At 54.3% G+C, this 15,498-nt stretch overlaps 1 protein-coding gene across 1 annotated transcript in view; it reads right to left on the bottom strand.

Annotated features, from left to right (window-relative positions):
• Positions 1-6: 6 nt before the first annotated feature.
• Positions 7-15,498, bottom strand: part of SMAD7 (SMAD family member 7) — a 28,754-nt gene continuing 13,262 nt past the window's right edge. Inside the window, 1 exon segment of the mRNA XM_077777684.1 lies at positions 7-1,033. Coding sequence (XP_077633810.1) covers positions 495-1,033 — 539 coding nt within the window. The 3' untranslated portion in view covers positions 7-494.

Below are 15,498 nucleotides of genomic sequence, written 5' to 3'. Positions count from 1 at the left end.
TGCCAGCCCGCCCAGGTACGGCCTCTGCCCCCACTGAGCATGTCCAAAGGGCAGGAGAGACAGAGCTCGGGAGCGCAGGCCCCTCAGCGGACACCGCAAGACGCACACATGCACGGACGCACACTCACTCTCACACATGCGCCCTGACAAGGGAAACGAGGACCCCAAAGTTAGGGCCTCTGCCCACCCCCGTTCTTCCACTGTGTTGGCTGGGTACTCGCTGTCGCTTCCCCTTTTCACACTGGGGTGTGCTCTGCCTGCCAGACCCTCCCCCCCGCAAAAAACCCCAACGATTCTTTTCATAAGCTATTTCTCAAAAAAACAAAACGAAACAACATAAACAACGACGACCAGAAGGGGGGACGGGGCGGGGGCGGGGACACACACCGACCAAAGAGTCTGCCTGAAAAGCAAGCAGTCGGGAGGGAAATAGTAGCAGCAAAGTAGTTTGGACTGGGCCCGCTCGGCTCGCGCTCCATCCTCTCCCCACGCGGCTACCGGCTGTTGAAAATGACCTCCAGCCAGCACGGGCAGCTGCTGATGAACTGGCGGGTGTAGCACTGGCCCCAGCCCTTCACAAAGCTGATCTGCACCGTGAAGCCAGTCCACGGCTGCTGCATGAATTCGTGGTCGTTGGGCCGCTGCAGGCTGTACGCTTTCTCGTAGTCAAAAGCCTTGATGGAGAAACCGGGGAACACTTTGTGCACCAACAGCGTCCTGGAGTCCGGGTTGTCCAGTGTGGCCGACTTGATGAAGACGGGGTAGCTGCTGCGGTTGTACACCCACACGCCGTCCACTTCCCGCGTTAGCTGGATGCCACAGCCGATCTTGCTCCGCACTTTCTGCACCAGCTGACTCTTGTTGTCGGAGTTGAGCTGTCCGAGGCAAAAGCCATTCCCCTGAGGTAGATCATAGAAGATGTCCAGGGAGGGCTCCTGGACACAGTAGAGCCTCCCCACTCGCGTCTTCTCCTCCCAGTATGCCACCACGCACCAGTGTGACCGATCCCCAGGCTCCAGAAGAAGTTGGGAATCTGCAAAACAAAATGGCAGACGCGGTTGGTGGCAGTGGAGATTGGCACCTTCCTCTTCAAGAGTCAAGGCGCACACAGGCGGTTCATCACCACCTCAAGCTCTCGGAAGACAGAGGGGATGGTAGTGCTGGATCTGCCACCGGCTCAGCTCAGAAATCTTGACCCAGTGATGGAAGAACGCGCCTGTATACACGGGGCTCGCTGGGGTGCCTCCTTCCTCCACTCCCCCCACCCAGGGCGCCATCATGTTTACCCATGGGGCCAATGGAAGCCCCATCCCTGAGGAGCCCAGAATCTAGGGTACCCTTAGTAACTCCACCGGTCCTGTTTTAGGGCAAAAAAATGGTCTTCCAGATGGCCTAAAGTTACATTTCTTTAAACTGGATGGATCCGGGGAGGCTGGCTGTTCTAGCCCCTGGTCATCCTCAGGAGAAAAACCAGGACCCAGAAAGACTGTTGGCTTGGGCCCCACGATGACACCGCCAGACTCAGAACCCGGGTCTCCAGACTCCGGGGTCATGTCCTATGCAGTCTCTGTGTTTGTCATCCAGTGCTCAGGTCAGCGCCTCAGTCATAACGGAGCGCTATCTGATAAAAATGAAAGTGAGGTTGGTCTGGGGCAAAAACATCTTGCTAACAGAAAATCCTCTCTCAGTGTGTCTGTCAGCAGCAGCGCTGTACACAAAGGGCGAATTCAGTCAAAATGCCAAATCACAACGCGCAGGTCAGTGTTCACCCAGACTACCTTGACAAAGCTTCCTCTGGCCCAGACAGGAGATTATGTGTCTGAAATGGGTTGACCTTCCTTGAAGTGGCCTTCCCTGCCTGTACCCCCTCTCTCCCCTCCCTCCCCAGAAGCATGCAGCCCCTTCTCCCCACTACCCCTGCCCCCTTCCCCAGCGGCCTCACCCCAGCTTTCTGAGACCTGGTTCTTCCCACAGGCAGCCGGGAGACTGAGGGGGACCCTGATAAGGTGACTTTCCTGAACAGGCGCTAGGAGGTCTTTAAAGGGGGGGATTCCAGGGAGGGAAAGGGGGCCCTAGCGGCTGGCATTCCAACTCCTCCTTAAACTGGAGCCAGCAGGGCAGGCCTCAGACTGGGAACCATAAATCTCCCCAGCCGGGGCCGGGCTGCAGGAACGTTGTGGTTTGTGGGGCAGGGCGGAGACCGGAAGTCTTGTATTTGTTAACAAAAATGGGGAGAGGCAGGCAGCNGGCTATACAGCATGGCAGCGGGGGGGGGAGGGGGCCTCCGGGAGCCACGTCCTGCCACCCCCGCGGGCCCGACAGCTAACCCCGGCAGCGCAGCACAGAACTGCCTCCAGCCTTTACAGGCATGTTAGGACCTGGGACCCAGTCGGCTCCATTAAAAAAAATTTTTTTTAAGCAGCAGCCAGTCTTGCATGGAGGCGTTGTGTGAATAAGTCTGCACTGTGACCCACGGGGGCGGCCACGAACACACACCCTGAGTGGCCATCTCCTCCGGACACCCCAAGTGGCCTTCCCACATGCCTACCCAGAAATGGGGAAACCGAGGGCTCCTTCCTCTCCCTCAACCCCCACCCCTCCGAAAGCCAGCCCCAGAAAACTGGCCTGGCCCCCAAAACACATGTGTCTATAAAGCACAAGGGTGTGAGAGAGACTGTGTCCGTGAGTGTGAGCACACGTGTGAGTGTCTTGCGTGAGCATGCGTGTGTTTGCATGCGTACGCTCTGAAACATATGGAAAAACAAGAGAGGATGAGGGCTCCAAGCAGAGGTGACTCATCAAGCATTAACTTGTTTCTGCAAAGTATCCATCAACTGCTAATAAACTCGTGAGTGCTGGCAATCTTTGAACTTTTCTTGTCGAGGGAGTTCGGCTCTAAAGGCTACACCGAAGCCCCATAAGATCCACGTAAATAAGAATACTACGGCATGCAAGTTTGCCGGGAAGGAGAACGCTCTCTTCTGGGAGGCACGGGACGCCCTGTTTTGGGGAGGAGGGTGTTTTAAAATAAAATGTAAGAAGCGCTCGCTCTCTCTCTCTCTCCCTTATTATCCCAACTCAGGACGGCAAACGTGGTCTGGAAAGAAGACTGGGGCGGGGGGGTGTGCGGGAGACCCTCTGGGAGCCTCCCGATACTTTGTTTCATGGAGCCCAGCCCCCCTGAAACCTGGCACCCGCTAGCAGGGAAAAGAGGGGTGGGAGGAGGCGGTGCAGGGTGGGGTGGGGGCCTAGGATCAAGTTGCGAGTGCCAGGCCCACCAGTAAAGGGTGGGGGGCCCTGTCTGCCCAGCGGCCTCTGGGGGCAGGGGAAGCTGGGCTGGACTGGGCTGGACNCTTTCATTTGCACAGCCCGCCAGTCCACCCAGCAATTTGCTGCCAGACATCCCTGGACAAAGCCTTTTTCTGCTGAGGTTAATGGCCCAGCCCAGATAAGCAGAGGGGTAAGGGTGTCCCTGGGTGTGAACAAAGCCCCCAAAGGCCCACCAGGACCCTGGCCGGCTCCTCCCCTGCCCTGACCCTCCGGCCTGTCCCGGCTATCACCCCCAGCCTCCCAGTGCCCTGATGCCCTCTCTCCTCACTGCCCCTGGGCTTTCTCTGGGCCCAGAAACCTGCTCTTCAGCAAAACCACCGTGCCCTCGAAGGCCCCTTTAGCACATCCCACTTCGGAGGGCCCGAGGCAGCAGCCCATGCCTGCAACTCAGAGCCCTGCCCCGAGATCCCCACCATTTGGGCCCATTTCCACACTCAGCATCCTCTTCAGAGCAGCACAGTCCCCTGAACTGGGCCCACAGCCCGCAAGCGTCTGCCCACAAAGGTCTGCGCACTCGCTTCGCCCCCAGAGGGGCTGCCGGGATGGAGGAAGACCCTCCCCAGCCTGACTTGGGCTTCTCCTTGCAGCAGCTGATGCTTCACCTCCAAGGGCAAGACTCACAGGCCCTTGTTAACTTCCCTCAGCTTTACAACCCTTTTCCGGTATTTTCAGCAACTTCTCTCCCTCCTCGGAAAACTACACAGGGGCTGGTTTTAAAACTGTATTTGTGCATTTTTAAAGCATCCAAAAAGAAAAGCTGTGTTGTAAAAATCCAACTATTCAGATGCCTGCTCACAATTTTTTCTTTTTATTACAGTTTAGGGAATTTTTGGAGCAACCCCAGAAAAATGCTGAATCCGCCTAAAATTCCTTTAAGGTTGTTTTTCCCCCCTCCCCTTCCTCATTTCCCTTAAAGCATAAAATCTACCCTTGAAAAGGAAGGGGGGTGGGTGTTGAGAAGGGAAAGGATTTTGCTTGTGTTTGCACTTGCATTAGGGAAGACCACTTAACAAGGAGCTCCCTGCCTCTTACAAAGAGTTGTTTAATTACCCTGGTCATGAATGAACAGACCTGACCCTTCTAGAAGACTGGAGGCCCATGAATGACTCTCACGCCCAAGGTTCTCAATGACACAGGGTGACCAGAGCTCAAGATTTTAAATTAAAAAAAAAAAAAAAAAAAAAAATTTTTTTTTCAATGTTTATTTTTGAGAGCATGAGCAGAGGAAGGGACAGAGACAGAGGGAGACACAGAATCTGAAGCAGGCTCCAGGTTCTGAGCTGTCAGCGCAGAGCCCGACGCAGGGCTCAAACCCACGAACTTTGAGATCATGACCTGAGCTGAAGTTGGCCCCTTACCCAACGGAGCCCCCACCCAGGTGCCCCAAGGATCCAGACTCTTGATTTCAGTTTAGGTCACAATCTCATGGTTGGTGAGTTCAAGCCCCGCACCGGGCTCTGCACTGATAGTTCAGAGCCTGCTTGGGATTTTCTCTCTCCCTCTCTCTCTGCCACTCCCCTGCTCATGTTCTTTCTTTCAAAATAAATAAAACACATAAAAATAATAAAAAGCAAAATCTTTTTTAAAAACAAACTTAAAAATATTAAAAATGAAAACACTTTAAACTTTAAAAAGTTTTTTTTTTTTTTTTTAAAGGAGATCTCTCTAGGGGCGCCTGGGTGGCTCAGTCGGTTGAGCGTCCAACTTCAGCTCAGGTCATGATCTCATGGTTCATGGGTTCGAGCCCAGCGTCGGACTCTGTGCTGACAGCTCAGAACCTGAAGCCGGCTTCAGATTCTGTGTCCTCTCTCTCTCTCTTTGCTCCTCCCCTGATCATGCTCTGTCTTTCAAAAAACAAACATTAAAAAAATTTTTTAAGCATCTCTCTGCCAAAATCTAACAGTGGGAAAAGGCCTGTGCGTCCCCTCCCCCGTGGTCCCGCAGAGCCAGAAGGCTGAAGCCATATGGAGAAGCCAGGGGAGACGGGGCAGAGATAGTTGGCTCACGCAGGTGGGTGAGGGTAAGCAAAGGGCACAAAGGGAGACAGAGAAGTTAAACCTGGCAATCCTGGAACGCAAACACCGCCACGCCTCGCCTGCTGCAGGTCCAGGGTCCTCCCTCCTCGGGACTCAGGCGCCACCAAGGGTTGCCTCATCCTGCCCTCCCGCCACCTCAGACATCTCAAAGGTTAACAGCACCCGCCAGCCCTGTTCCCCACCCCGGCCGGGAGAGCAGCCGGCCCACTTCAGGGACAAGGACTGAGATAAACGGGGACGCAGTGCCACCCCGTCCCATCTATCCGCAACCCCAACACTCTCAAATCACAAGGAACCTTGCTGGCCTCTTGTCTGAGAGGCAAATGACCAAAGACCACAGCAGAGGCCGGCTGAGGTATCCGGGCTCAGCGTGGGTGCCGGAGTGAGCTCTGAGAGCTGCCGTGTTTACAACCTCATCCAGATCCCAAGAAAGCTGCTGCCAGGGCACCGTCAGATTCCTAGGGCAGCAGGGACAGCCCTGGGGTTTGGAGCAAGTTACCCAAAAGGAGCAAAACAAACGCGAAACATTTCAGGTTACGCAGAGAATGCTCAGACTTAACCCACCACCACTGCCCCAAGCTCCTCCACCGAAGAGACCAGGAAGTGGATTCTGGCTGGCAGAAGGCAGGACGGAGAAAAGCCTGGGTTGTCTTCCAAGCTGTGCAACAAGCTATCTTCACTGAGGCGGCTGGACTGGGGGGTGGGCAGGGGGTACCATGGGGTCTCCTTCAAAGGCCAGGGTGCTTGCTCAGGTCCCTGTGCCCAACCAGCTGAGCTCCCCCAAATGCCGCCCCCCAGGGAGCTCCAGTGTTGTGCAACAGCCCCACCCCCCAGCTATGGAGGCAGACACTCTGCTGAGACCTACTTCCCCAGGCACCTTGGCGGTGACTTAAGCTCTTCCCTAAAACAGAGCTCCCAGTGCAGCCTCAGAGGGCTGTTGTGACAATCTGATACAAAGTGGCCAGCGGCCAGGACCCAGCTTGCGGCTACACATGCTGGTCTCGTCTCAGAATTCTTGTCTTGGGTTCTCCAACTGCTTAGAAAATGCTACCCACCCCTCCCCAGGGGACAGAACGGCTCTGGGCCATGCCTGCACCTAATGATGTACAGGTCCTGTTGGAAGGGGCTCATGACAACCCTAGGAGGTCGCATCCTATTACTGCCCTTATGTTGAAGAAGGGGGGAAATGAGACACCGGTCACTTGCCAAACAGAGGCCAGACCACTGGCCGGTGTGAGCCACTGGCGCTCTCCAAATGCTAGAGGGGAAAGAGACGCGTTCTTCCAAAACACACTCTGGAAATGTGATGCCTACTTTAGGGCTGAGCGTGGGGTCCAGCTCCCACATACCAAGCGGGGAATGAACCGGCTTCTTTGCCTGCAAGCTGCTCTTCGATCTTGGCCAAAAGGCTTGCCCCTGCGGAGTCTCAGTCTGACCCATCCATAACTAATAGGAAGGAGGCTGGGGCACAGCAGGCCCCCTTCGGGCTCTGACCGTCTCTGGCTACACTCTTGTGAATCACAGAAATGTCCCATCCGTATTAACGCTGCTTCCGTTTATTTTACTCTGTTCTGGGAGAATAAGAAAACCACTTTAGGGAGCAGGGCACATTTTTGCATTTAATTTGCAACAATAAAAACAAAATCAAAAGGAAAAGGAGATTTGAGGCCGCTTTTGCTGTGTCCACCCGTAAACCAATTTCTTTCAAGAACTTCGAGTTGCAAACTTGTGTTCCTTCTATCTCCATCTTTCATGGCCCTCAGCAAAAGGTGGGCCCCCAGGGGAGGGGCTGCCCAGGCTTGGTGCCCTCCAAGTTTCTCGCCCATCACCACCCGCCCCCTGCGAGCTCTCTCGAGCTCACAGGCAGACCTGCTAGTCTAGATAGAAGACGGATTCGTGGCTGTGCCTTACAGACTAATTACGATGAGTAATCGGTTACTAAAGCTACAACACACACACACACACCCCCTCCCCTAACTGGCCCTGGCCCTGTCTCCCAAGGCCCCTCAAACGTTCAAGTCTAAAGCCCCCAGCCCGGGGGTCCATCCTAAGGGAAGTATTTGGCCAGCAGAGAATATAATTGAGGGTGGTGGCGGGCAGGGGAGGGAAGCCACACAAATCAAAAGCTCTCGTCTGTCTCGCCAGCCGGGCTGACCCGGCTTCCTGTGCTCCAGCCTTCAGCCATGCAAATTATAGCGTGTACCCGGCTGCCTGGCTTCTGAGGAGACCAGCTCTGCCCGGCTCCGAGAGGACTCAGAGGAAGGGTGGGGACGCCCAGCCTGGCCAACTCCATTCATAATATTTACAGTAAATGGGCCTCTCTGGCGGTTAGTATGCACCCAGCCTCATCATCTCTTGAGTCTGAACTTCAAGACTCTTCCTTCCCCTCCATCACGTACCACAAAATTCCCACCACTGCCCCCCTATAAAAGCNCCAGACCTGCATGGCATTATCTACTCACCAGCCTGTCCTGTCCTCAGGGTATGACCCTGGCCACTCCCAGGAAGACCCAAGATGTCCAAGTCAAATCTCTAAGCTGACCCACCCGCCTCCCTCCTGGACAAGAGTCCAGAGCTATGCCCCCTAACCCCCACCCCCAGATTCCACATGTGGATTCCCAAGTGGGAATGCGTACATGCATCCAACTAAAGGATCTTCTTTCTCCTAAACCACCAAAAAGTCCCTCATTTTCTTCTTTATGTTGACCCCGTCTAAGTAGGAGGGTTATATGCTAAAGCTCAGGGAGAATCTTCATAAAAACGGATGCGTATGTCAATTGTTTTAAAGGACACACCCCCAGAGGTTACAGAAGAGCTCTGGCCTGGTCAGGCTGCAGGTCTGGGGGCTCTGCAGTGAGCTGCTTTTGCTGTGGGCCCCACTTTAATAAAGCCCCGTGGCTCACTGACCTCCCGAGCCCCGAAAGGCGCTACCGCGTTCCAGGACCCAGTCGCAGGCCCTGCCCTGCCCCTCCCATCCCCCCACACAGGTCCAGCTTTTCTAGAGGGTAGGAAAACCATCGAAGACGTGGAAAAACACAGGGAGAAACAAAAGTCCTTTTCATCCCTCCCCTCCCCCAGCTCCCCTTGTTCCATAACAATTATGAAAACTGTTGGATGGGATGGCATTTTGAACATTTACTGCATTCCGGCCAATACATTCCAACGCGGGACCTGATGGAAAAGACTCCCTTCTCCGGCCAGCTCCCGGCCCCCCCCACTCCACCCCACCCCCAGCTCGCGAGAGCCGTCATTCCTTCTCTTTCTTTACAACCCAACACCAGGGCCAGGCCAGGCCCGCACTGTGCTCACAGGGAAAAACAACAGTAGGCAGACTGGAGACAGTGTGCAGACTGGAAAAGTTAATCATTACTTCTGTCTGCCTCTGTAATCTAATCTCTCTGGCTTTGACACACTCACTGTTCAGCCATCCCGGCCCTTTCACCCCCAAAGCACCAGGGCCTCCTAAGCCTGGGGCCTGCCCCAGGCCCTCCCATGAAAGAGGGATGAAGCCTCCCCCAGCCTGGAGGGCCATGGCAAGGCCCCCTGAAGCCCCCATACATCTCAGGCTGCTCTGTGCTGTGTGTCCCACATTTCAGAGGACTCCGGACCGGACATTCTTTTGGGTTCCAATGTGGCTTGTATTACTTTGAAGAGAGCCAGGCTGTCCCACCCCCTCCNAGACAGCCCCTCCCCCCCCTGCTCTTCTCTCACTCCCCCTGCACCAGGGCTCACCCACAAACCCACTCAACTACATCCAGGAGTGTGACAGGCAGTCTGACTTGCCGGCCCCACACCATCGATCCACATAGATGCGTAAGTCAAGATGGCCCTGCCCTATGATGATGCCTCAAAAACTAAACATGGAGTCACCGCATGACCCAGAAATTCCACTTCTGGGTATATATCCAGAAGAGTCTTGAAGAGATTATTCACACAACCATGTTCATAGCAGCGTTATTCACAACAGCCAAAAGGTGGAAGCAACCCAAGTGTGTCCACCAATGAGTGAACAGAGATGTGGATACACACACACTAAAAAAGAAAGGCAATTCTGACACAGGTTACAACACAGATGAACCCTGAAGACACTATGCTGAGTGAAATAAGCCAGATGCCAAAGGTCAACTATGGTTTGATTCCACTCATACGTGGTACCTAAAGGAGTCAAGTTCACACAGACCGAAAGTAGAATGGTGGTTGCTAGGGGTCGGGGAGAGGCGGGCTGTGGGGTTAGTGTTTAGTGGGGACAGAGTTTCAGTTTGGGCAAGTGAAAAGGTTCTGGAGATGGATGATGGGTGCATGGGCATGGACTTAATACCACATTAAGTGGACTTAATACCACTGAGCTGTGCACTTAGAAATGGTCAGCACGGATGGAGCTCCCGGATGGCTCCGTCGGTTGTTAAGTGTCCTCTGACTCTTGATTTCAGCTCAGGTCACGTTCTCAGTTTCGTGAGCTCGGAGCCTGACTGAGGGCTCTGCAATGACAGCCTGCTTAAGATTCTCTCTCTCACTCTTCCCCTCCCCTGTTCACGGTCTCTCTCAAAATAAACTAAAAACAACTTATCAGGATGGTAAATGTTGGGTATATCTTGCCCAAAAAGAGGGAAGTGGAGGGGAAGGACCTGACAGGAAGGGAAAAAGGAAAAAAGAAAAGAAGGTCCTACCTCTTCTAATGCTTTCAGTGCTGCGCATTAACCTGCCTGCCGTAAGTACAGGGGATTCACGGGTTTCACCGGTGGGCTTCCGCCCATCACAAGGATAAAGGCCCCCTGGAAATGTATGCAAATGCAGCTATGCATATGCATTTTTATGGGGAAAGATTCCTCAACTTTCACTCCTTCTTGGGAGGTTAGCAAGCCAAGAAATGTGAAGAACTGTATCTTTTTATTCAGCGTGCAAGCGGCCATTAGCCACCCACCACCAAGGCGACAGGGAGGGGGTCTCATTCCCACAAACCCTCAAATCCAAGAACCAGAGACCACACAGATCACAGGCTGTCTTGCAAGATTCTGGCCTGGGGACTCGGAGAGACCAGGTCCAAGCTCTTATTTTGCCGATGAGGACACAAATGGAGGCCCAGGACAGGCACAGCCCTGCGGCCAGCTGAGGCTGAAATCCCCACTTTCAACCACGAAAGCAGGCCAGCCTCGAGGGACAGACACCTGGTTGGGGCTCGACCTCCCACTGTCATCCTCCAGCCCCCCTCCCAGGANAGTCACTTCTGAATCTTTGCATGCTCTTCACCCCAGGCCTCTCCCCCAGGAAACAACCTCTCAGCGGGGTTTTAATTGTGACCCCCACCAAGCTGGAGATGGGGCCTATTTTTAAGGGCTGTCCAGCGCACCCACCTCACAGGAAGAACTCAACTAGCTCTTCTCCCTCCGGGTTACTCATTAATGAGGGGGAGGGGCCGTGCTGGCTAAGAGGCTGCCCTGGGGCGGGCAAGGTCCCCGAGCACTTTCTGGGCTGAGCAGCTCTTCAAGACCCTTTGGTGGCCTCAGAAGTTCGCTCAGCCTACTGGAAGGAGACACTCCCAGCATCCTTAGGGGCCCAGAAGGAGTGGAAGCCGGGAGAGGGTGATGGGGACAAATTACTGAACCTCAGAGTGGCAAATGCAGAAATGTGAGTCCACAGTGAGCACAGCCCGGGTCTATCTGTTCCATCCCAAGTTAAAAGTAAAAATGCAACTCTCAAATGAACAAACCCGAAGGCCACGACCAGCCCCCGACCAGTGAACTGTCTTCAGACAGAAGCTCCCAACTTGACAAGACGAAACTGGGGTCGAGATCAGTTCTTTCCTTTCTGCCCTGATCAAATCCCAAGCCAAACCAGCTCTGATTTTTTTTTTTTTTCTGGCCACTGGGGTTCCGCAGCACAGCGAGTAGATAAATGAAAAGAGTGGCCTCCGCGAACAGAGCGTCGGTCGGCCTGGGGGGAACAGGCAGGGACAGGACGAGCGTGGGAATGAAAGCACTTTGGTCACTGCATATTCGACCACCTCGTACAAAACCATTGTACAAAACCATCGCGGTGGGCCAGGGCCCTCCTACATGGGGCTGGCATCTCAGAAATGGGCTTGACCATCAGATTGAAAATTAAAGAGCAGAGTTGCATCTCCAAAAGCCCCCAGGAGTCCTAAAAGGAAAGTCAAGCTCCAGGCCTATCTGCCCTGTGGCTGTCAAGACATTAAATTCTATCTCTCCAGACATCTGTCTGGTGCCGACCCCTCCCTACCCCATCCAGGGCTGAGCCAGTGCAAGTCTGCTCACTTCTGCTGCACACGGCGCTCCCAGGTACCCTACCAGGGTCTGGATTGTGACTGTACTTCTTAAGGTTACTGCTTGTTATCTTATGGGGGGGGGGCGGGCCAAGGAGACAGACCTCTGTTTACCCACAAGTTTTGTTTTATCTCAACTGTCAACGACCACACAACCAAAGCAGAGGCAGAAGCCGAGGACAGGAAAGCCCTTGCCAGCCCGCCGTGCTCAGACAATCACCCCAGGGACCCATCCCCGCACCTCGACCAAGTCTTAGAACACTGACAGCCCCAGCTCCGAGCCCAAGGGCCCTGGCTCCTTTCNTTCCTGCTTGGGATTTTTTGGGGGGGGGGGGGCGGGCCAAGGAGACAGACCTCTGTTTACCCACAAGTTTTGTTTTATCTCAACTGTCAACGACCACACAACCAAAGCAGAGGCAGAAGCCGAGGACAGGAAAGCCCTTGCCAGCCCGCCGTGCTCAGACAATCACCCCAGGGACCCATCCCCGCACCTCGACCAAGTCTTAGAACACTGACAGCCCCAGCTCCGAGCCCAAGGGCCCTGGCTCCTTTCTGTCCTGTAGAAACTGCCCTCTGTCTGTACTCCAGACAGAGCCAAATCCCGTTCAAGAGCCCTCCACCTCCCTGACCCCAAAAGCACCTCCAACATGGTGCTTAATAAATGCACGCTGCTCTTCCTTCTAGCAGCGGCCCCCAAACTGCAGAGCCTGGCACATAGTAGGTGCTCAATAAATAATCACCAAATAAGTGAACCAGAGACAGCCTGGCTTCTCCCAAAGCAGGCGGCCCACCCAGCTTTACACCTGCCAGAGGGAGGTACAAGGGAACCTAGCAGGGAGCGGGCATGCCTTCCAGGCAGGGGTCAGCCACAAAGGCCCAGGCCCTGTCCCAGCTGCAGGTGGAGGCGGGAAGGGAGAAGCCCCTGTCCTCGCCTACTTCCCAGCCAGCTGCGGCAGATCCGAAGGGGTTTCCAAGCCAGGCGCCGGCCAGGCAACCTCTGTGGGCACACCACCTGCCCACAGCATTCTGCCTTGGCGTCCTGCTCTGTTTGGACAAGTTACCCTCACCGAGTGTTCAACAATGCTCTTACACACCCCAGGGCTCTTGTTGTGTTATGAAAACAAAACAATGCACGCTAAGGGAAAAAAGCCGGAGGGGAGGGGCAGGAGTGAGTGGGAGCAAGCACGGCACACACAAATCTCTTTCTGAGCTCCGTCCTAAAGAGGGCCCCTTAGCAGCATGGGTTGGGGCACAGGCCCATGTCATCAGAACAATGACATCGTCCACGAGGGGACTCAGAACCCCCCCTCCCGACTCCCCCGCGCAGCATTAGGGGAAGGCAACGCTGGGCGGAAAGCTGCCTGTGTGAATGTGAATTCTTACCTACCCCCTACCAGAAAGAGGTTTTTTTTTTTTTTTCCTTTTGCAAGCTAAAACTGAGCTAATGACCCTGGGTGGGGCTCGGCGTCGAGGACCTCGAGCAGCCAAACCAAAATTCACTTCCAGCCAAGAGCTGCTTGGCCTCACCATTTGGGGAAGGAAGCTGAAAAAATCATGAAAGATTCTTTAGTGAAACCAGGAAATAAGGCTGCAGTTAACATTTCAACTGAAGGTGACCCTTCTGGTAAAATATTTTTTTAAATAATAAAAATAACATAAAGTTCTCAAACAGCCTCTTTCTTAAAGAAAATGGCCTAAAAGTTCTCGTGGGAGTGGAAAGGAAGGGGGGAAACCCCCCCAAAAAAGAAAACCAAAAAAAAAAAACCCCAGGCTGGCTTCGTCTTAGCCACTACCTTTCATGAACAACTTTTTTTTCTGGAGTTCTTATAGAAGGAAAGATGCAATTTCCTGTCTTATCCCCAGTATTTCCTGTTCACTTACAAGGTGAAAGTTATCACTGTTTTAAATAACCGTCCTCAGCGCCACAGAAAGTTCCATTTTCCATCCAGTGTCCCCATTCCCAACACAAAATCTCCCCACCTTAGAAGAGAAATACGACCACGTCCTACACCTTTAAAGGGCTGGCTTAATTAAAAAGGCTTGATCCCTGTGGCAGACAGCACCTCGGATCTTAGCTTCCCTGCCCCAGATCCCCAAGGACACCCCACAGGGAGACGTGGAAGGGGCTGGGAGCAGCCCGGCGTGTTTGCGTAGAGCCGCTGCTGACAAAGTGAATGTTGCTTTCTTGGTGTGTTAGCCACTAAATTGAGAACTGTGCCTCAGCAGTTAATAATATCTTCCCGCTGAAAATAGCCCAGAGAGGAAGCCTCTCTGTGACAGTAGGCACACAGCCAGCCTCTGGGCTAGCCATTCAATACTGAGCGAGAAAGATGGTAGGACCAGCGGTGACCTCCCAGTGGCTGTGCCGTACAGGATCCTTTCATGAGGCTCCTGCAAAGGGAGGGCTCCCGGGCAAGTCACCCGCCGATCTCTGCAGCCCTATAACCTCGGTGAGGATGTCGCACGGACGAGGGGGCCCTGGCACTAGAGCCAGGGGAGGGATCTGGATCACTGGGGAGGGGGCAAGGGGTCAGGGAGCCCCCAGGCTTTGAGGAACAGTCCCTGAACCGTGCTTGGTCTCCAATCCCCGGGCAGGCTAGGCTGCAGGGAACCAGGCTGCGTAGACCAGGGGGAAATAGCACCTGGGGCAGAGAGAGAAGATGTGCACTCACTTCGCCTGCAGAAAGGTCAGGCTTGGAAAGAACCACAGGGAGCTTTCCTACCTCTCATTTCTGCAGCCTGCATGGAAAAGGGGAGGTCAAAAAAAAAAAAAAGAACAAAAAGAAATCAACACAGAGATGCGCCTGCTTCTTCAGGTAGTAAGAGTCAGAGAGACAGGCTCCCAGCCCGGCCACCAAGAGAAGCCACCAGATACTCCGCACAGGGATGCAGACCCTTCTTCCCCTTCCACGACGGGTTCCTCAACTTGTCACCACACTGCAATCACCCGGGGAGCTTCAAAACATACCAGTGCGGGTCCCCACCCACAGGCCGTACTTCAGAAGATCCCAGGGGCTCTTAACATTGGGGGCACGTCTGGGACTCCCACCCTGTGCCTTGTTTTCTCTCACCAGGTTTGCTCCCACCTGCTCGGAAGTCACCACTGCAGCAAGACAGGAGCAAGGTTTTGGTGTAGCAACAGCAACAATAAAGAAGCAAAGAACCTCAAACTTGAGCATGACTTTGGCATTTCTTCCTTGTCCACTGCCCTCCTGGCTCCAAGCTTTTGCCACAGAGGTCCTCTAAGTCTCGAAGTCCACCAGGCTATACAGCCAGGCTCTGCTACGGGGAAGGTCCAGGGCGAGCAGTGAGACTTAATGTGCTAGACTGTATGTAGCCAGAAGCGACTCTGGACAGAACCTGGCCCTTACCTGGGCCCCTGCCCCTTTGGGAGTCCCTGTTCTGCCTCAGTGACAGGATGCACGAGGCAGAAGCCTGTTCAGTAGGGCCAGGAAAGCGGCCCAGATTTGCTCCAGAGCCTTTAAATGGGGCCTCCCTGCATTTAACCCCTGCCTGACCTCCTCATTCTTTCCAGGACCAAGGGGGTTTCATCAGGGAGCCCTGATGATCCAGGGCCGGGAGCATCACCTGGAGAATTGCAACAGCCTGAGCTGCTGTCCAGGACCGGTCTTCCCTGGGGGGTGGGGGTGCACCAGGTGAGCCGACAGAGGCCCAAATCCTTACACTGGCATTTAGGGAGATATGGGCTGAGTCCCTAGAGAGCCAGACTGTCTGGAGTTGGGGTGTAAGGGAGTGGGTAGGCAAGGAGCTCACTCGTGGTCCCATGTGCTGGTCCCTCTGACTGTCCCAAAGCCCGTGTGCTCTTGGCCACTTGGAGGAGCTCAACCCACC

The sequence above is a fragment of the Crocuta crocuta genome, unplaced genomic scaffold, assembly GCF_008692635.1.
Source record: "Crocuta crocuta isolate KB4526 unplaced genomic scaffold, BGI_CrCroc_1.0 scaffold36, whole genome shotgun sequence".
NCBI classification, from domain to species: Eukaryota; Metazoa; Chordata; class Mammalia; order Carnivora; family Hyaenidae; genus Crocuta; species Crocuta crocuta.
This window is presented reverse-complemented; position numbering and strand designations above follow the sequence as displayed.